This window comes from Micropterus salmoides, unplaced genomic scaffold (assembly GCF_014851395.1).
Source record: "Micropterus salmoides isolate LMB-PRFRI ecotype aquatic unplaced genomic scaffold, ASM1485139v1 Ms_hic_scaffold_4, whole genome shotgun sequence".
NCBI classification, from domain to species: domain Eukaryota; kingdom Metazoa; phylum Chordata; class Actinopteri; order Centrarchiformes; family Centrarchidae; genus Micropterus; species Micropterus salmoides.
The window spans coordinates 30,828,579-30,851,543 of NW_024043372.1; the positions used below are offsets into that span (position 1 = coordinate 30,828,579).

A 22,965-nucleotide genomic window follows, 5' to 3' on the forward strand; every position below is an offset into this window, starting at 1 on the left:
ATTCATTTGACAATTATTTATCCAGTTAATGTTTTTCTCTACAAAACGCCAAAAAACTGTGAAAGATTTCTATGACAGTCTCTTAGAGGTGATAACGTTGATGGTCCACTTCCACTGATAGAAAGCAGCAAATCCGCACATTGGGGAAGCTGGAACCAGAGAATGTTTGGAATGTTAAACGATTAATCAAATAGTCTCTGAGTAACTGATGAACCAACTAATCGTTTCAGCTCTAAATTGGCATTTATTTCGTTTGCCTGTTCCCTCGACAAAGCGTTCATTTTAGCAACTTCTCTACTGTTGTATGGGTTTCAAATGGTAAACCACAGTTGGTTAGACTCATTAGATTTTTGAACTTGCCCCTGTTCATTAGAAAATTGGGGGATCTGCCCTAATGGATAGGACTCTTCTTAAGCATTTAGGCCTACATAACACAAGTTATGGTGAGGATTCCCCCACACTCAGAAGGGCTGGCTCGGCTGGCCTCCTCCATGCTGTGATAGTATTCAGTGTCATTGAAAACTGAAGCCAGGTTGTTGCATGGATGACGACAAGCTGTCTTCTCGTTGAAGATACATTCTAGCACCACGTATTTTACAGACACTTGCCATTTGCTGTCGCAGAATTTCCCACAGAGCATGTGCACACACTGACACAAACATGTTTAGTTATACATAGCATATGCAGTGTATTATGCTTCCATTCATCCATTAAATTGCATACTGATTGCATGATAATCTACAATGATTTAATCCGCATTTAGTTTGAAATGTCAGCTGGGGCTCCAAATTGCAATTCATCTTGTGTAACAGCAGTTGCACAACGACATGTAGATAAATGGCTAGGAAAGGCCAAACATCTCTGGTATACTTTCAAAGTAAAATATAATATGGTCATTGGCTTTGTGAGACCACCAACCAACTATGGGAAAGAAAAGCAAACTGCTGACAACCTGTCTAGTTATGATGTTGATAAGGCTGATGACAGTTCAAGCAGGGTGGCAGACCAAGCAAGCACATAGTCTTAAATTCAATTCAGTTTTATTTATATACCGCCAATTCATAACAGAATCTCATATCTGGGGGGGGGGGGGGCAGAGAGAGAGAGAGAAGCAGCCCAGCGCAATATCAACACAGAAAAGTAGTAGTGGTACAGACATCAATACAAATATTTATAGTTTGTTTTTAATAATAATTGTAGCAACAGGTGTTGAGCAGGAAAATGGGGGCAACAGCCAGCCCGCAACCACAGACGCAGACCCCACAGCTCTGCAGCCAAAACATCTGCAGAAAGGGATAGGAGACAAACAGTTAAAAAATTCTAAGATGATGGGTGCTACATAAGCTTCCAGTTGCAGTAAAGAAGCCAGAATAGCTTGAAGTGATAGATGCTAATAGGCTGAGCTCCATTAAATTGCCTCCTAGGTTATTCGCAGCAGGTTCACAGGCCTACCTACTGTCAAATTTGCTTTGGCAGATTACACATTGTCTTGCATGTACTTTTAAATATTTAAAGTGATGGAAAATTTCTATTTCTGCATAACAAAAAAATATTAAGCACAACTCTTCTAAATGTAAGAGGCATTACAGCAGCTCTTGCCTTTGCGGTGCCGCTTCCCGTTCGGTTATTCTCAACTCTTGAGCCTCATCACGGCTAGCATGTTTCTCTGTCCCCTTTAGTCGCTCAGCTTCTTGCAGTCAATCATTCAGCTCCTGTTAATCCCCCAAACCTCTGATGTGAGAGCTCTTATTACACATACCGCCATGTTTCCTGGCATTGTGCTAACTGGGATTTAGAGGCTTTAGCTGGGAAACCAACCAGGGTGCTTTTAACAACATGGATATGTGTTTTCATGTATCTAAACTGATTTACCTTTTTAGGGCATTTCTCAGTGCTCCTATTTATAGGTCTGTACACTTAAAGTTGTCACTGAGATGGTCACATACTTTTACCTTGACTTGCCGACATATCACGTCACACTGAGATGAATAACTGGCCAGCAACCATCGCCTTATTGACAGTACATTCTTTAATGACTGGGTCATCCCAGTCTGTTTGCCTTAAAGAAGGTGTTACATTAAAGGTTGGTCCATATCTCCACAGCAGTACAGAGGAGCATGCCCCTGATATCCAAACGTAGGGAGAAATAGACACTTGAGACTGGATATGGACAAGATGAAACCACATCAGGGTTGTGTTGCGGAGTGAAAGTAACACCGTGCCGGCACCTCATTAGAGGCTCAAGTATCAAAGCATGGTCTAGACCTGGAGGCTGTAGCCTGCAGCCAGCAGTGCTTCTTTGACCTTTCTGAATAATTCAGGCACTTACCCCAATCCAACAGGGCTAACGTCCACCTTCATGGCTGGGACTTACCAGTTAGTCACCGTCTCATGGAAAGTGTGATAAGCTTTAATCCTGAGACTGCATATGATAATCTCCTCACCAGCTTAATTTTTCTGATTAGTAGCTGTGACCCCTGTTTGAAAGGAGATGTGTGGTTCCGCAAGATTCAGCATCGAGGTGGATTGCTGGCCTATGCCAGGGAAACCAGCTGGACAGAGAAGGAGAACGTGGTATTTGTCATTGAAAGGGCAATGAACATTCGATGAGTGGCTGACCTGCTCTGAATAGCTGTGGCACAATCCTGGGCCTTTGCCAGCTACGTTCCTCCCTCCACTTCACTCCCTGTAACTCACATCCTGCCATTCAGGCAGACTCTCATTAAGTGCCCTATTGTTGAGGGATTACTGAGTTTATATTTAACCTCTGTCCATACTATCACTGGACTGTCGAAGCAATTGTTGGAACTGCCAGCTCATTTAGGATCCATAGCTGTGTCTGTCTGGCGTCTGACTCCCTCCACTGTCTCGCCACAGTTTCTTTCTGAACACACATCTCTCTGTTTCAATGAATTCTCTCCCTCCCAATAATTTATCTAGTTCTGCCAATGCAGGATGTAGTTTGTCCCTGTGGAGTCTCCAGCTGCTGTTCACGTGCAGGACCTGAATATTCAGAGAATTGCCGCCTCAGTCTTCCCATCACTGTCCTGCATTTGATTAGTCACACAGACATTTGTTTCCAAAATTTGTCTGCCTGGCTGCACTCAGTGTATGTGTGTGTTTGTGTGTGTGTGCATGCACACATGCACTTTTCATGCTTTGTCTGATACTACTCATATATGTGTGTGCGCGTGCTGTGTTTGAGGAACATACTATTCCCTTCCTACTGGGCATGAGAGAGTTGGGCAGAGAGGATTCCAATGTGAGAGTTCAGTTGTGAGGTTTGGCCTCGGGGAGAAATTCACTTAAGCAACTCCTTCATGGCGAAAGCACTGTCGGGTTAGAAGAGGTCAGTAGCATGGAAACAACTGTTTCTATTTTTGGGGTTTGGTTTTGTTTATGCCTGTGAGTGTGTTTAACTCTGTTGACCATAACTCTGATGCGGTGTTTCTGTTTTTCTGTGTGCAGGTAGACCGGGCCTAGCAGGACACCAGGACAGGCCACAGGTGTTTGAGCTTCAAGTAGGGAATCACCTCTTTGGACTCTCTATGTATGCAATTCACCCTCCATAGATCCACTGCTGTACTTGTTTATTACTTTCTGCCATGAGTCTTTCCCATCTCCACCTTGTATGCTTATTTCTCTATTTCTATAATTTCTTGACCCTGACTGTGTCTCAGGCGTGTAATGTAAGTGTAGTCTGGACTGGGAGGTACAGACAGCCCAGACCAGATATATAGGCTTTTGCGTATTATGCATAGCTGTGAATGCAAATGTCCTCGCCAGGGTAAAAACAAGCAGGTCCTTTGTGGGTCACTATTGTAACTAAACACCTTGTCAGTGGGGAAAGTCCATCTGAATGCCAAATATTGTCCTGGCTCTGAGTAGAGATATGTGTGCGCTGGACATTGTAGATGGATTTGGACAGAAAGTTGGTATGCCCAGTTTTAAGACAGATAAATGCCTCACAATGAAGTCATCAGAGGGATAGACTCCGATTTAGAAATTATAGCAATGTGACCTTCAGTTAGAGTTTCACCAGCAGGTCCATGTGTCACACATGTTACATCATAGCTGAGATGATCTGACAGGGCTCCAATCGCTACACCTTGCACTATTGAGTAAATCTTTGTGATTGTCAAACTTTCTTGAGCTGCATGTCCAGAGTAGCTCAAATAAAATTATTTCGTGATTGCAGCTTTAGAGGGCTAAAGCTAGAGAGGAACAGAGAAAGAGGTTGTTTGAGCACACTTCAGGTCAACTAGATAATGTGAAAATCCAACGAAGGTTAAAATCCAAGGTTAAAGGTTAAAATCAAGTCCAGTTGCCCTTGATTTTAACCTTCGTTGGATAACTATGACCTGGATGACTGAGAATCTTCATAGACATAATGTGAAAATGCATGCAGGGAAATTTGGCTGAGGTTATAGGCTAGATATCTCTTTAATAGGCTACGTGCTGCATAAAGGTCTAAAGGTCAGGCCTCATGTTTGATTTAGATGAAGCCACAGAAATGTTACGCATGTACCTTGGTTGTCCAAGGTGACACACCCAACTACCTGGGTGGTGCTGTGGTAAAAAGTGTTAACTCATAAAAGTGTTTGTCATAAAGTCACCACTTGCAATCTGCAAGTCGTTCAACACCTATTTGTCTTTGTTGCTTTGTGCAAATACCGTCTCAATTACAATGACAAACAAGGATATGGAGTGTGTATTCATGCAGGTGTGTGCTTTTTTTTCTTACAGGAGTGTTAACGTAGAAGAGGTTGCAGTACTTTTCCACTGCACATAAATTAGCTGTCCTTTCTTTCTGTCTCCCTGTGGGCCCCAGGTGTTCCTCAGTCAGCCAATTGGAACAAAATCACGCCTGTCCCATCAACACCCACTCAGAAACCATCATCAGGCCCATCACCCCAAACCCCAGGAGTCTCAGTGCCCTCTTCACCACAGGTATCATCTGCACTGCTTTCTACACAGGTAGAGAAATTTAGCTCAGGAGAAAAAAAATACAGGGTGATGTGAGGAGAGTCAGAAAGGTATCTAAAGTTTAACATAACTGATGGACAAGAGGTTAATAGGAAGTACTGCAGTGGACTACAGATGATGTGGAATGCTGTGGGGGAGCACATTGAGAACAAATTTTGTACAGGAAAGATCCACGTAGTTTCCTTTGTTAGATGTCAGTTCTAGTGGATTGACTGCTGTCCACATGATGTCAGATAGCTGGGTAGGCCGCCGTTTTCACAGTATGAAGTGTTTGTTACGGTGGATAAATGCTGCTATTTGGGGGAAGATTGAGGACTGGATGTTCATTTGACAAAGAGATAGAAATGAGGGCTGCAGGGGGTGTAGATTTTGTCTGAAGGAGGGGAGGGTGTCTTCAGAGGGGGATATGGATGGGCTCTTCTGTAATCCTCTGACATGTGCGCTCTTCCTCACGTGCACACACAAGCCCTGCAGTGCAGAGCTGTCTATGGCACAGAAACATGCTGCACTGCTGCCAACACAGCCCACCCTGCTTTGTATCAACAGCCAACGTCCCTGCCCACACAGACTGTGAACACACTATGCATTTCATCACAGACCTCACTATAAATCTCACTACCGTTTTTTTTGTACCTATGCTACAGTGGAGCTTCATGGCTTTTCCCAGTACCCTATTTTGCCTGACGGAATTACCACACTAAATAGTGCTTTTTCCTACATTTTGATAGCAGTGGGTGGTCACAGTAATTATGGGAATCATGGTTTGCTTTGTGACCTACTTACAGTTTTGGCAATAGTTGTGCCATATTTGGTTTCAAAATGATTTGGAATATTATTATTAATGTAGCTTTATGTGTGTTTGCTTAATAAATAATGGATATGGACATACCAATATCAGTCATTTTGAGATTATCAGCTTCGGCCGTGCCTGCACTCACAATGCCGATTAACAAAAAATATCTGCACACATCTCCTGGCAGCCTTGTATGGCTGCTGGGGAATGATGTTAGCACTCACCCTCATGAGTTTTGGGAAGGTGGTGAAAAAGTTTATTTCGAACCCTTCATTTCTTTCTTTGTTTCTGTCTTTTTGAAATGTGAACGCTTTTCTTTCATCATAAATGAAATCTAAAACCTAGCTAGCGTTAAATATAAATTGATATACTAAGAGTAATGCAGTTAAATGACATCACTTCTCACAAACTGTGCCCCGCTCTCCCTTAAACAACAGTCACGTTCTGAAATCTTCAGCATAACCCAATGTTTTTTTATTCACTAATGAACATTCCAACTAAAACAACTCATTACTGCCTAATATTACATATATATTAGATTGTACTATGCATCAAATAATACTTAACCATGTAATGTGCAATGCAATTAATGCTTTGCTTAAAGCTTCTTAACTAGCCTAGTGGAAGTCAACACACCCCACAGACTCTCAAACCCAGTGTAACGTTAACTAAATAAAACTGTAACATTACATGATCAACAATAAACCTGTAACTGTTATGGGTGTACGTAAGAGCTGGACCCAAAAGCACGACAGAGCCAGATCACAGTTCACAAGTCAAGGGAGTTTACTGAGGAATAAACAGATTGCTGGGGGTGAGGGAGTTGATCCAGATCCAGATGGGGAAAGCTGAGGTGGTTGGACTGAAGCGGTGAGGGTGAAGCAGGTGGGCAGGCAGGCGGCTGGCAGGCAGGTTCGGGTGGTTCTGTGAGAACGAGGGAGGATAAACAAGGATTAGTAAGAGCAAGGGAAAGTCACAAACACTGGTTCACTACGAGAAAAGGCCAAGGTGTGTACCACGGAATATACGAAGACGATCTGGCGAATACTGGCGTGCAAGGACCGGGGTAGATAACAGGCGGTTGATTGGGAACGAGGTGCAGGTGTGTGGTGCCAGGGAGGAAATCCACACCCACCTGTAAACTAAGCAACTCACAGGGGAAAACAGACAGACAGGCACAATAGGATGGGAAACAACAGAGAACCAAAGGAAGAGAGAGGAGAGAGACCACTGGATACAACATTACCCTCCCCTCAACTGGAGGCTCCCTGTCAGGCGCAGCCCGACGGGCATGATGAAAATCCAGGATGAGCTGAGGGTCCAGGATGGAGGACCGGGGGACCTATGACCGTTCTTCAGGACTGTACCCTTCCCAGTCCACCAGGTACTGGAAACCGCACCCATGGTTCAACAGCCGTCGGACAGAGAACACAGGGGCATCTGGTATGGACAGGTTTGATTTGGGACACGTGGAAAGTGGGATGGATTCTCATGTTCCTGGGAAGCTTTAATCTTACAGCAGATGGGTTGATGATTTTGTCAATAACATAGGGACCTATGTGTCAGGGAGACAGTTTGTTAGACTCCACCTTAAGTGGAATGTTTCGGGAAGAAAGCCAAACTCTCTGACCTGGGGAGTAGGTGGGGGCCGGTGTCCTGCAGCGCGGCACGTGAAGATGGTCGATGGGACCATCCAGTTCGGTTTCTTGGGCGAGAAAAAAGGTGGTTGGTAGCCGAGGGAGGCTTCGAATGGAGAAAATTGACGTAATTGCTGACGTAATCTGCACTCTGCGCATGCGTTGGCGTCTGTAGCCACCTGTCGGAAGCTCCGTCTTAAACCGAACTCTTATCCAGTTTTAATCCACTCTTTTTCGTTACATTTTTTATATCCTTTTTATTTAACTTAAATTTTTAACTTAAGTTTTACGTGGGTTAAGGATTTTAGCCATCCGACATGGATTTTAAGCTAGATGACCGTAAAAACGCGATCAACGCTACTGATCGCAACAAAGCTCCAGTGACTACTAGCCGAGATAACTCTGCCCCATGAGGACTGCACACTCCTTAAGAAAGCGAACAAGAAGATTGCTGACCTTATGGAAGACATCCGACGACTTTCAGAGGAACTCAAAGAGAAAGATTCCCTGCTGACTGGCTTTATGGATGTGGCTTCAGTACAAGCCAAACAGATTGTTTCTCTTAGCGCAACCGCCAACATCCAGGACACCGTGTTTTGGGACCCCTCTAGCCTTCCCAGGCTTTCCTCCTGCTTGACTCCAAAGCATCAGTCAACCTGGGCTGAAGTGGTGGTCCGTGGCTTTAAGAGAGGCTCGGATGGGGCTGCCTCTCCTCCGCACATCCATCCAGCGGATGCACCTGTGGCTTCGAGTCTCCCTGATACAGATCTCTTTCGGCGCACAGTGCCTGCCGACACTGTTGCATCTTCTCCACCGGCTACATGTCCCGTGCTGGGCCGCCGGTCTGCCGCCGGGCCTGATCAGCGGCCGTCATCCCGGTCAAAAACCTCCGCTTCCCGACGTAGGATCCTGAAAGAGGCTGTGCTCAGACGCTCCGGAGGCCGTCTCTACCCTGCACCGTCGGGTAGCCCTTCTCTCAGGTCTGTTACTGCTACTCCAACACAACACTCGGCAGCTCACACACTCCATCCTCAGTCCGCACGCAGTGTTGAAGCAGATTCTGCTCAGTCCTGCTCTGGAACCCCACAACCGGCATCTCCTCGTCCCCTTTTCTCCCCAACCACACTAATAATTGGTGACTCCATAACCACAAAACCTCCGTTTCTTTAACGCTACCACTCACTGCTTCCCCGGTGCCACCACGGCTGAAAAAACTCCAGGACCTGATGCCGTCGCTCCCGTCCTCCATCACAAGAGTGATAGTCCATGTCGGAACAAATGACACAGCTCTTCGGCAGTCTGAGCTGACAAAATCAGATTTTAACCGTCTTTTTAACTTTTTAAAGCAGTGTGGAAAGTCCGTTTTTATCTCTGGTCCCATTCCCACAGTTGGTCGCAGTGCTGGCCACTTCAGTAGTCTCCTTGGCCTCCACGACTGGCTCCAGTCCGCCTGCAGGGCTCATCGTGTGCGTTAATGGATAATTTTAATATTTTCTGGCAAAGAATGTCTCTTTTTAAGACAGACGGACTTCACCCAAACAAACGGGGCTCAGAAATGTTAGCTGCGCACATACAGCATGTGGTGCGGTCCACACATGATTTACGTGAATGACTAATCATTCATGCAGCACACCTGGACACACCACCGCTCACTGAACAGATCTCTGCCTCACTGCCACAAACAACTGTCTCCACCTGCTGGCATGTAAAGCCGTCTGCTACTAGCATTGTTCCAAAGACTTCTATTCCTATCATCTTCACGCATAGACCAGTAAACCAAAATGTGCACATCCCACACAGAAATATTAGTAATCTCTTAGGGATTAGGACAACTGCACCAACTCCAGCACCCAGAACAAACTCATTTAAAATGGCTCTCTTCAATGTGAGATCACTTTCAAGTAAGACTTTTATCTTAAATGATTTTATCTTTTCTGCAAATCTAGATTTTATGTTTTTAACTGAATCCTGGTTGCAGATGAATGACTATAGCCAGCTAGCTGAACTGTGTCCGCCTCAATATGATTGTTTTAGTCAACCGAGGGTCAGTGGTTGTGGTGGTGGGCTAGTGAGCGTGTATAGGAAAAATTTTAAATGTCATCAAGTACGCTGTGATGAATTTAACTCCTTTGAAGTTCTCACTCTTAAAGTTGGAGGGCTGCAACCTATCATATTTGTTATAATTTATCACCCCCCAAAACCGCCTGGAGGATTTTTATCAGAACTTCCTGAATTTTTATCTACTCTGGTTTTAAATTATGACAGAATTGTTCTTTGTGGTGATTTTAATATTCATGTTGATGACCCCAAAAATGTTAATGCAACTGACTTTTTAAATATGGCCACTTCTTTTAACTTCAAACAACATGTCAAAGGGCAAACACATAACCGTGGTCATACACTGGACTTGGTTTTTACCCTGGGTGTCAGCATTTCCTCTGGTGGACATGACCATATCTGACCACAGATGTATTGTTTTTAGCTGTGATTCGCCTGTTACTCATGCCGCCTCACCAAGCTCCGTGTGTTCTCGCATCTTTAATGAACAAAGTGTTTCAAAGTTTTGCGCATTCTTTCAGAATCAAAGCCAACACCTGTCTGATTCCAACACCAACAATCTGGTCGATCACTTCAATCATATCTGCCACAGATATGTACATAAGTACCACAGCACTGAGACTGCCCTGCTTAAAGTCACCAATGACATTTTAATGTCTGCTGATGAAGGCATGTGCTCAGTCCTTGTACTCCTGGACCTTAGCGCTGCTTTTGACACCATTGATCACAACATCATGTTAGACAGACTGAGGCACTGGGTGGGGATCTCTGGTACTGCCCTAGAATGGTTTTCATCCTACCTGTCAAATAGGAAGTTTTGTGTGTCTGTAAACAACTATGTCTCCTCATTCTGTCCAGTTAAATATGGTATGCCTCAGGGGTCGGTCTTAGGACCCATTTTGTTTTCCTTGTATCTGCTTCCCCTTGGACATATTATCCATAAACATGGCATTTCTTTTCATATTTATGCTGATGACACACAAATATACTTGCCCGTCAGATCCACAGACCCTGGAATGCTGAGTTCACTTAACAACTGCCTTTGTGAAGTTAAAAAATGGATGTCAAATAATTTCCTCCAGCTGAACTCAGACAAAACAGAAATCCTGGTCATCGGGTCTCAGCAGATGGCAAATCAAATACTGCCATCTGCTGGTTCCCTAGTAAATCACATTAAGCCTGTGGCAAAGAACCTTGGTGTTTGGTTTGATAGTAATTTAAATTTCGAGCAGCACACCACAAAGCTTGTTCAATCATGTTTTTATCAACTTAGAAATATAGCAAAAATTCGATCTATGTTAACTTTTAAGGACACCGAGACCATTTTACACGCCTTCATCTCATCACGCCTGGATTATTGCAACAGCCTTTTCACCTGTTTAACCCAAAAATCTATTGATCGACTCCAGACTGTCCAGAACTCAGCTGCCAGGCTTTTAACCAGAACAAAGAAATATGACCACATTACTCCTATTTTAGCTTCATTACACTGGCTCCCAGTATGTTTTAGAATTGACTTTAAAATTCTATTGATCACTTTTAAAGCTCTTCATGGCCTCTCGCCTTGTTATATTTCTGACCTTTTAGTCCCATACGCACCAGCATGTACCTTGAGATCCTCGGGCAGAGGTCTGCTGTCTGTTCCAGAGTCTCGACTGAAAACTAAAGGGGACAGAGCGTTTGCTGTCAGGGCCCCGAGGCTCTGGAACAGCCTGCCCGAGGAAATCAGGTCGGCTGAGTCAGTGAACTCTTTTAAGTCCCTTCTTAAAACATACTTTTATAGGAGAGCCTTTCCCGATCTTATTTGACGTTATTTTATCCCTTTTATTGTATTTTACTAATTTTATATTAATTTTTCATGCTCTTATCTTGTTTTTTTGTATTATTCTTTACACTTGTTAAAGCACTTTGTAACTTGTTTTTGAAAAGTGCTCTACAAATAAAAAAAACAGAAACCCCGTGGCAGCAGAGGACAGAGATTTATGGGCGTATTCGACCCAGGCCAGATGAGTGCTCCAGGTGGTGGCAGAGCGGTTTCCAAGTCCTGGTTTGCCCTCTCATACTGCCCATTTGTCTGTGGGTGAAAACCAGACGACAAACCAACAGAGGCACCAAGAGCCTGACAGAATGTTTCCCATACCTGGGAAATGAACTGAGGGCCACGGTCGGGGACAATGTCGACAGGTAGACTGTGGAGGCGGAAAACATACTGGACCATGAGATCAGAAGTCACTTGGGCCAAGGGGAGCTTGAGGAGAGCGATAAAGTGGGCGGCCTTAGAGAAGCGGTCAACAACAGTGAGGATGATACCTTGGGATGGAGGCAAGCCGGTCACGAAATCCAGAGCGATGTAGGACCAGAGACGACCAGGGACAGGCAGGGGACGCAGGAGGCTGGGCGGAGGACGATGGGAGGACTTGGAGCGGGAACACACAGAGCAAGCGGGATAAAAGCCCGGACATCCGCCTCGATGGTGGGCCACCAGAAATGTTGCTTGAGTAAAGACAGGGCCCGGCTAATTCCAGGATGACAGGCGAAACGGGAGGTGTGAACCCATTGGAGGACCTGGGATCGAATAGTGTTGGGGACGAGCAGATATTCCGGAAGACCAGTACCAGGGTCGGGTTGATGCCATCGAGCCTCCTTCACCAGAGACTCGATCTCCCAGGTAACTGTCGCCACCACACAGGAAGGAGGCAGAATGGTCTCAGGTTCCAAAGGAGACTCCTCACAGGTGAATTGTCGGGACAAGGCGTCGTGCTTGGTGTTCTTAGAGCCGGGCCTGTAGGTGAGGGTAAACCGGAAATGATCAAAAAACAGGGCCCAGTGGACTGGAGATAGGCCAGGTTCTTGTGATCGGTCCCAACGATACCGGACCCCTCCAGGTCTCCACTCTTCCAGGGCTAATTTCACTGCGAGGAGCTCTCTGTTGCCTACGTCATAGTTTCGTTCTGCAGGGGTTAGACGGCAGGAAAATAAAGTGCAGGGATGGAGCTTCTGATCCGTATTGGAGCGCTGGGAGAGGACTGCACCCACCCCCGTGTCCGAGGCATCCACCTCGACGACGAACTGGCAGAAGGGGCCGGGCTGCACTAAAATGGGCGCTGTGGTGAACTGCCGCTTGAGCTGGGTAAACGCCAGGTCAGCTTCAGGGGTCCAGGGTGAAGGGGGTGGATGTGGAAGTAAAGCGAGAGAGAGGAGCTGCCACACGGCTGAAGTTCCTGATAAAGCGGCGAGAGAAGTTAACAAACCCCAGGAACTGTTGTACTTGCTTCCTGTTGACTGGTTTGGGCCACTTCGCCACTGCCTCGATCTTCGTCGGATCTGCCTTCACCTGGCCACCATGGATGACATATCCCAAGCAAATCCCAGTGCTGGTGTGAAACTCACACTTATCAGCTTTTACATAGAGCTTGTTTTCCAGGAGTCTCTATAGCACCTGTCGTACGTGGGAGCTATGTTCTGGCATATTGGCCCTTAAAAACCCATCGGTTGTATCGGTTGACCACTATACATTAGGCCCCGTGTCCACCAAAGTGTTTTTTTCGGACGCCAGCGTCTTTTTTCAATTCATTGCAATGGGAGCGCCGCGTTTTTCCAAGCTGGTAAAACACAGGTTATTTACCATCCTGGTGGTAGGACTGTTTTATGTTCCTTGTGCTGAGATGCTGAGTTTAGATGCAGCCTGCACTACAAGCAGGATGAATAGCAGACGCGACACCACCCAGCAGAGTATCACAGTAGCACTCAAGACTTGTATCTGATAGCTCCAAGCTTCTCTCATTTCTCTCAAAAAAAATACACTTCATTTCATTTCAGTTAGCTTTATTGGTGTGAATGTTTAGGTAAACAATGTTTCCAAAGCAAAAATCTATATATTAGCAATAAAATAAATAAAAAATAAACAACAAAAGAAAGAGAAAAAAGTGAGTGGATTTACAGTATTAGGTGTCCTGGATGAAGCAGTTGCTTGTCTTCTCACCTCAATGATCACATTTCTTTTAATATGACTATATCAGGTTTCAAGCATGACTTCACATTTCTTTCAGTCTTTCTTGTGTTTCCACTTCTTCCTTGTTCCTTTATTTTTTCTTCAGTGTCCCAGTCTGGTCTCATGCAGTTTTCTTCTCATGTTTCCATTTTAGGTATTTAGCTATATCAGTTGAAACATGTTTAACTTTTCATCAAGTTGATGTGCTCGTCAATGTCACTTCCAACCTGGAATTAATATTATTACCAGTGGTAAGCTACATAGTATGCTGGTATATGAAATTATAATGAATGTAGTTACATCATATGCCATTGTGCCAATTTATGCTCCTTCTAGCCGCCTCCTCTTCCTGAGAGCAACACGTTCCCCTTGTTCTGTTTTACTAAAGTTATAAATATTGTTCAGTAACCTTCTTTACATAAAGTGTTACATAAAGTGTTACATTCTACAAGCCAGAATTCACCAATAACAGTAGAATATTCTTTGATGATTGATCACCAGCATTTCAAAAAGCTTTTTTCAACGTGTCAAATTTGCCAGAAAATCAGTTTCAAGGTTTTAAAAAGCGTTATAATATATAATAATATTAATATAATAATAATATTTTCGTGCCCATGCCGAGTGTCCAGATACTAGGGTCTTCACGTCCATAGTCCTCCACTGGTTTTCATGCCATAATTGCACACACACACACATACACGCAGTGTAAATACGAATATAATAAATAGCTTGTTAGTAAACTCTGTTACAAAATATTTCACTGTGCTCGTTCATTGTACACATGCACTTCTTGGGGAAAAAGTTAGCGTAGAGCCTTGCTTTTAAATACATAATGAATGCAAATGCTTTGACAGTGTGCTGTCACCATTGCAATGGTCTGTCCTTTTTAGGTAAGAAACAATTCTGTTTTGCTCTGCAGAACAGTGCGAGTGTCTGGAAAGAGCTTTGGTCTGGAGAGTCACACTGAGGGCATGCCATTGTCTTTATGTCTGTGCCCAGACTTTATTACTGTGTGATAAGGTGTATGAGTGCTGTTATTTTGGTAAGAGGGGTGCTTGTGTTTATATTTGGTGTGAGAGATGTGTCAGCATGCTGGATATGTGTAGCCTCACGTGAGGTGACGGGATGGAGGGAGTTGACACGCTGGAGGTGAGGAAATGTCCAGAATTCACGTTGTGTACTGACACAAACATGCAGGCACACACACACACTCTCACACACACAAATACTCGTCATCAAATCCGTATCGTGAGAACATCTGATGCGAGAGTAGGTGGTGTCAAGTTGGCAAGAAACTTAGTGCTTTTATTATTCTCCTCCCTGACATTACCATTTCCGGTTCCCCTCCACACATGCACATGTTAATGTACTCTTCCTTTTTTTCAAGATACCTTTCTCTTTATCTGGCGGAAGGTTAGGCTCAAACTAAGTTTTTTAAGATCCCTGCAGATTTGATTTACTTCTCCACTGTAAGTAATTTGCCACATGACAGGACAACAAATACATTTCAGATTCAGGATTGACAAAACACTCAGCAAAGTTCCACAAATATCACTAACCAGTAAACATGCACTTATTATTAGATATACAGATTTTCACATCATCACTTAAACATGCATACACACACACACACACACACACACACACACACACAGACACACGTATGTATAAATATTTTTTATACATTTAAATCACGATACGTGATTTAAATGTTATGATGTTAAAATGTTAAATCGCTGTCAAATTTAAACTCTTCAATTAAGTACGATATTTTGTGGACTTTTTTGTGCCTTTAGTTGAGAGAGATAGGACAGTGGATAGCGTCTGGAAACACGGGAGAGAGAGGGGCAGCAAAGGGCCACAGGGTGGACTCGAACGCCGGTGAGCTAACCGTGCCCCAATTAAGTATATTTGATTGGATTTTAAAAATGGCAAAACCACATGTGAATGATACTTGATTACATTTAACAGTTTAAAACATAGAGATCTTGCCAGTGTGATCCAACAAAGCAAGCGCTGCTTGTGTTTTCTTCAGGCATTTGAAATGCTTGGGAAAGCTATGGTACCCATGTCTGATGGCAACTCAGGCCAGCATGCCGGATGGAAATGACACTGCATTCAAAACACAAACTGATGAAACCCTGGCCTGTGCCTTTGCAGCATCTGTTGCGTTTTGTCTATCCTGGCAGGCCTTCGATTGTCCACACATTGTCACGGTGCTGCATGTAAGGCCATGGATGGGGTGTTGAGTGTTGCTGACATATGTCAAGGGCCCTATCTATAGCATTAACCAATCATGGATTCAGGCCCAATACAGCAGTTATGAGCCTGGGTGCTCGTGATAGTGATATGTCAATAGGTATCACTTGCACACACAATGTAAACCAACTCAAAGATCCCTGCTAAACACAGAGAGACTATAATGGATATCTGGGGATGACCTGATGTTTACCTGCCCACAGTCTCGGTGCAGGGTAGAAGATATTAAGGCAACTACTTGTTCCATGTGCCTGTGTCACTTAACTGACTGGTGTAATTTAGGGGCTCATGTTGATGGAGATATTGGCAGTAAGACTTTGAGGATTACTTTTACATTACATTACATAAATACATCCTGAAATAACTGTTGTTTTCTGCATTTTTGTGGAAAGGACCACTCACTCCAATTCTCATTGGCTGCACAACTGCTGGCCAAAGTTTGTGATGAGAATAACTGTTTTTTTTCCTCCGAGTAGATTTGCAGATTTTTGTTTTGAGTGTGGTTGGTGTAACAGGCCAGAGGTTTTCTCTTTAACCAAGCCACAGTGCTGTTGGGGGAGAGAAGAGACTGCTGTGTTGTCCTATTTATGACACTTCCTAGAAACTGAACTAAAGAGGGGGGTGAGCCAATGCCCTTTGACCTTCCTCAGCTGCAAAGGAGGAACACAGCCAGTTCAGGCCTGTACAAGGAGAATGCTACATCCAAAACGACTTAGGGAATATATATTTAATGTAACTGTTTGTGTGAATATGAAACACATTAAAACAATTTGCGATACACCCAGTAATAACAACATAATACCAGGGGAATCTGTAAGGAATTCAGAATACTTCTAAACATTTAATTAATTAGTAACGCTGTGCCTTACGTTGCTGTCAGTGACTGGCGAGTCTTGTACCAGCAATAAAACTACAGTGGGCATGAGGCATTCATAAGTAGACTAGAGCTGTTGAGCTGCATTGTGTCAGTAGACTGACGCCAGCTGAGTCTCTGTCTAATGATTCTGAGAAGTGTGGACAGTTTAAGCCTAAATCCAGGATGTGTGTGACACCCACATCCCCTATTTCCTGTCCAGTGTCGCTGAGCTTCATGGCTTTATAACCACTCCCTCAATTCAATGACTTGACATCGGTCAGAAACTTTGGCACAGTTGTGAGTCTAAATAATTAGATAATTAACGAGACAGAGTTTACCACTGGCAGGAGATTGGTGTCTTCCAGAACAAGTTCTATCTGTCCCCCTTTCCTCTGAACACTCACAGCCTTAATCCTGCCCGCCTCCCAACTGTGTGCATGCTCCAGTTAGACTTCTCACAATTCCAAAACCATCTTCCTTATCCACCATCATCTTCACTGTCTTGCCAGTCCAAACTTCACCGTCTGTATGACATGTCTCCAGTATCTCAGATTCACATTTCACTTCACTGAGGCCTAAGGAAATTGGTCCAATCCTGGCCCAGTTACATTTCAGTGTGCCAGTAAACCATGCCGGTGAGTAGGCATGCATAGTAACAGGGCCATGGAACTGGCACACCTAACTTTATTTATCTATTTCATTTAAGGACATCTCAAAGCATCTGCTGTAAGAAATGTCTTTTGCTTGATGTCCCCATTAAATGTTGATGCATACACACCATAAAACATCCACCTGTTCCTAGTTGTCCATTTTGTCCCAGTGTGCTTTGGTATGCTAACATTTAAAGATACAATACATAGAGAAGATGACTTGAGTTATCTTCAGACATTCTGTAATGACAGCTCTGTAACATTACTCCTGCTGTGGATTATACATCAATGCAGCTCCTGAAATAAGCTAGGCTGTATCAGCTGTATTGAGATACTAAACATATGGTTTATAGTGTATAGGCTATTAACAATATTAGTAATAGTTCACCATTGTCACTCACCATAGTTTATGAAAGAGAACACTGGAGTGAATAATTTATTGAGGACATTCGGATATTTCTGGTGCTGTAATTCTCATTTGCGAGTTAATTAGGCCAATCATTAAGCCAAAAACCTAGTGTACTCCTTTCATCATAATGTCACTTTGTCTCCTCTTATTAAGTATAGCACTTGTATCTCGTATTCAGTTATAAGCATGGACTAAAAAGGGAAAAGATGTTTTGACAAGTGAGGCGTTTCTGCTTTTTGTTACTCGGTTTAATGCTGGATCATCTTCCTGTCAGTGTTGTAGCATCATGTTCAGGTATATTTACTTGCATAATAGAGACAACTAGGTCCATGGTAGACACGTCTGTACAATTGTGTCGTTACAGTTATAGGCGGGAACTGTCAATAGGACTTCAGTCTTCTGCCCTTTTGGCCTATGGTGGCAACCAGTGAATTGTTTCCCTTCTGTATGATCCCTGTGTTTATTTGTCTCTTGCGTTTGGCATGGCCTTTGTTTATTATTAACTACTCCTGAATTGCTTACAGCAGGTGGTATTTTTAGAGGGGGCTTAGGTGTTTGGTGACCCATGAGGATTTGGTTGGCGGGTTTATCTGGCATGATATCATGTGAGGTGATCAGTCTGGAAAATTACCTGACAAATCAGGGTCAGAGTTAGGGTCACCTCAGAGGTAAGATCAGCCTTTCTCCACGCCAAGCCAACAGAGGTAGAGCTTGTGTGTTTGTGTATTTGATTGTTGTGCATGGGTTGCTCTGTTCCTGCCTGCATGTGTGATCGACATGGTTTGTGAGGGATCTGCGCACATGAATGTGTGTCTATGCATGTTTCCTCCAGGCTATTGCCTAAATAGGTCCAGGTAAATCCCGACTCATGCCACCTCATTCAGATTATTTGTCTCATCCTAAATCTTTTAAGGCTCTTGAAGGGGATAAGGTCAGCAGTACAAAAACACACAACAAACTAGTTCTCAGAACCAGGACAAATACTAAGCATACACATAATATTTATTAGAGGGATTTATTTATAACGGAGTAGTTGTTTGTAAGATTGTTTACTGGAAGTAAAAAACTTATGATAGACCTATCCAAAGATATGTGTGTGTGTGTGTGTGTGTATGTGTGCTCTTTGTTGCTTTGCCCTTCACGTTCCCCTCTGTGTGTTTTATATCTAAATTCACTCAGCGCCTCCATATTAGCCTCCTCCTCCAGTGCCCATGGCCACACAAGGGCAAAAGACATACCTCATCCATCCTTCCTTCCTGCACTCCCCTCACCCCCACGAACCACCCTTCTCCAATAGTTTGTCTCTTAATACAGACATTTCTAGGACGCCTGAACGTGCTGTAAAGCCCTGTGGATTCAATGAAACATCGACCCTCTTAATAACCTCAGGCATACCTGCTCCCACCCTGTTCCCTTTGCTGCCCTGTTATTGTTGACAGATAAAAGCTCACAGATTAGGTTCGCTATGTGAGCACTTTGATCTCCCTAAATGTGTTAATCGTGGTGAGAACGTTGAGACAGTTGTCTGCATGACTTTGACTCTGAATAACTGTATATGGAGTAGAAGGTAAAGCATAGTTAAAAGACAGTTAAGGTCAAATATTGTAGTGGAGGGGACATGACGGCTTTGGCTTAGTGTGCAGCATGTTGCCTATACAGCAGTGAAGGAAGATCCAGGTTTGATATCTGGTCCTTGATCTTGTCCTCAAGGGGCTGCTGTTCATCACTACAAGCCAAAGACATGCATGTGTAGGGCTGCACAGTTAATCGAAATATTACCAAAATCGCAAAATGGCCAATATCCAAATCGCAGAAGCTGCAATTTTTGGAAGAAGGTCAAGTGTGACAAAACGTAATTTTAATGAAGTACTGTAGAGCTGCAGAGAAACCCCTGCCTACAAATATTGTTCTACGTAAGTAGGGCTGGGTAATAAAACAATAATGATAATTATCGCAATATAATTTTCCTCAACAACAATATGGTAAATGTTCAATATATCGTCAATAAATATTTGGTTTAATTCATTTCAGTCACGAACAAATTAGCACTTAATTTTCCTATTAAATTATTTATTTGGTTGAGAAAAAGGTACTGAAAAACTTACTAATCATATTTGTTGAAAAAGACTTTCTTAATAGTTTTCAATGTTCTACCACAGATTTGTGAAGTGATCCACTGTTTGGCATCAAGTGTTTGTTACATTCTGGCTTTAAAGAAAAGTTTAACCAAATAAATACCCACCTGGTTTCTTCAGTTTTCATTCTGGAGCAAAAATCAGCCTTTAAACTTGAAAGACATAATGATTTGACATTTATCGTGATGATTATCGATATCGAATGATATGAAATGTTTGATAAGATTTTTGGCCATATCGCCCAGACCTAGATGTAAGAAACCTAGATGTTATTTGGTACAGACCCAGCAAATGTCACATCGTCATGATGAATTGTGATGTGAAAGTAATCATTCTCGCTAATCATGAATCATATTGCAAATATCTGTCACAATAATCGCGATATGATTTTTTTATCATATCGTGCAGCCCTAGCGAGCTGGGCCTGTGAATTGCCACTCATCAATAAAACAGCTTTGTAATAGTTTGTGTTTCAGTGTAAAGCATATTAGTGCTAAAGCCAGTAGCAAAACACTGGCTCAAAGCAAATTACTATGAATGAGAGAAACAGAAAACATTTTCGTTTGTAGGCTTGGTATTTAGCTATAGCTGCTGTTTCTTTAGTGGTTCAAATAATTTCGATGGCAACAGCTACAGACAAGTATTGAATGTAACTGAGATGTTGGTATATAAGAATGAACCTTGAACCTCAGCTTCGCAAAATGCTTTCATTGAAAATGTGCTGGCCTGTCAGTTATTTGTGTGATGGACTGGTGGCCTTGACTTTGCATGTCCTTACTTCTTCCCTCTTTGACGCTCTATATAGTTATATAGAGTGTTTATGGGGATTCAGGTTGATTTTAATGGGCACATTTTTGCAGTGTCCACTCACTAGAGCCAGCTGAGTTCCAAAGTGTGGAATCGGTTTCCTAACTGAGCCTGAAATCTTGCTTGGTGTCACAGAAGAAACCAAAATTGCCATTGACTGACTTACAATCAGCAGGCTTAAGAAGAGAGCAGATACAAACTAAGGACTTTGAAATCCATTTTCTTAGCGGTTTCTTGATGCACCTTGTTAGACAGATTCAAAAATCTGTCCTCTCCCTTTTGTCAAGGCTGGAAAAGCTCTGATCTTGTCAGGAGGTGTACTTGCACGCGTGTTGCACACTGTATGGAAGTGAGGGGCTTTCCAGCTTCCTGTTGGCTGCATATTCCAGTGTCTCTGTTTGCGACTGGCACACACCTCCTCAGCACTGTGAAAAGCCCCTGCTAACTGCCTCATGCTGTGCTCAGCCCATTTCTTTCAAGGTCATGGCTTTCACTTCCCTGTCGGTCCTTTTTATTTCTGTTGCTCTCTACAGTATGTCATTTTCCAGTTTGGGCTTCAATGTTCCATTATGCCCCTGTTAAATTCCTCTGCACACATTTGAAGGTTTATTGCTTTTGTTGTAAATGTTTGATTTACATGCATTAATGATTGCTTATGTTTGTGCCAGCTGGCCTGTGAACTTGTGGATGTCAGTGAGATGAATGTCTGATCTCCATGACACCTGTAGTGCTTGTTCGGCCTGTCAGTTCATTTCATTTCATCATCTGTATGATGAATTATATCACTCTGGTGTCTTGCAGGTTATTCTGATTTTAATGTTGGCCCCTTGACATTGCCAACTCTCTGTCATTTCCAACTCTCTCTGTGATTGTTAACTTTAATAATAGCATGCAATCCAGGCGTTGACATTGACATAGCTCCAGTGCTTAAATTTGTGCCGGAGCTGGCCAGAGAGCTGCTCCAGCACCTCTAAAGTGCACTGCCCTTCTACACAAATAAAATCCAAGATTTCATCCAGGCTAATAGGTTAAGTCTAATGGATTTCCTTATTTACTATTTGATTTGGTAGATAACAATGGTTTCTGTTCGTCATGCAGCCTTCTGACAACACAAAAAGAAACATATATCAATGAGAACACCTGTTTTGTGTGTTGGGCTGTCTTGACACGCAAATTGAAGTGATTACAGGGGGTCAGAGGTGACAAAACAGAGCATTCCCTGCTGAGACTAAGCAGGCCTTGTTTGTCTCAGAGGGCTGTCCATGAAGGTGTCCACTGATGAAAGATATCAGAGCAGGAGTTGCAAGGGCCACCCCACTTCTCTGTCCACCATCAGAAAGGAAGCTTTAGATGTGTGCTGTGTGTATGTACAACACATACTGTGTTTAAGTGTAAGTGTGGCTATTTTCTACTTGTTTACCATGGCCTATTTTCCTCTTGTGTCCCAAGAGACAGGATTAGAGAGATTAATGCTGGGCTTTCTGACTCTGTTCCCTGTACAACATGCCATGTCCAACTCTAATGTACAGCACACATGCACACACCCACATGTACGCAACAGAGAAACACATGATATTTTAGAGCCCCTCCACACACACACACACACACACACACACACACAAGAATACACTATAACATTGTATATGTTTTGGTAATAATACACCCTGCACTCATCTGTGTTGCATTTTCCGAGCAGTAGTTCAAATCCCCCCAAAATGTCTGTGCACGTCCCTGCAGATGTTCTTCTGTCTACGATATTCTGTCTCAAGAAGGGCTTGGAGGGTGCGAGATGAGGTTTAAGTTCAGAAACACCCTCAAACTACCCCACCGTATCTTCATAACACCACATCCTGACCTCTGTTGTGTCTCTGTTACATCTCCATCTTCTGCTCTTTAATTTTCTATAAATCCTTCACACCGTTATTGAGCTGGGCTCTACTATGGATGGAAGATGTTCACTTTACTGTGGACTTTAAACTAAAGGGAAGGGTCCTCACAACGCTTATTCATTTATGCATTATATAGTCCGTTTGCTAGCGTAGTGTTGATACACCACTAACGTTTAGGATGTAGGTGGGGGAAGTAAATACAAAATATAGAAAGTCTGAGAAGTGTTAGACTTCAGAGTTTTTCAGTATCAGTGTATTTACATTTATAGACTCTAAAGACTCATTTGTACAAGTAAATATTTTTATAAAACTAAAGCTTTATTTAGTAATCTTTACATAGTCACTTATGAAGGTGTAAGTCAATTTAGCCATCAGTTCAATAGTATTTTAGACAAGCAACCGATAGCTGGAAACTGGATCTCAGCTGACTGGCAGCCAGAGAGCCTTCGTCTGCAAACGGCAGTTTAGATGGCTTCTAAAGTGACAATCATTAAT

At 43.2% G+C, this 22,965-nt stretch overlaps 1 protein-coding gene across 1 annotated transcript in view; it reads left to right on the forward strand.

The window, feature by feature from the left end:
* Window positions 1-22,965, forward strand: part of LOC119886474 (inositol hexakisphosphate kinase 2-like) — a 29,458-nt gene that overhangs the window by 493 nt on the left and 6,000 nt on the right. The window contains exons 2-3 of the mRNA XM_038697249.1: window positions 3,469-3,550; window positions 4,832-4,950. Coding sequence (XP_038553177.1) covers window positions 3,549-3,550; window positions 4,832-4,950 — 121 coding nt within the window. The 5' untranslated portion in view covers window positions 3,469-3,548. The remainder of the gene's footprint in view (window positions 1-3,468; window positions 3,551-4,831; window positions 4,951-22,965) is intronic.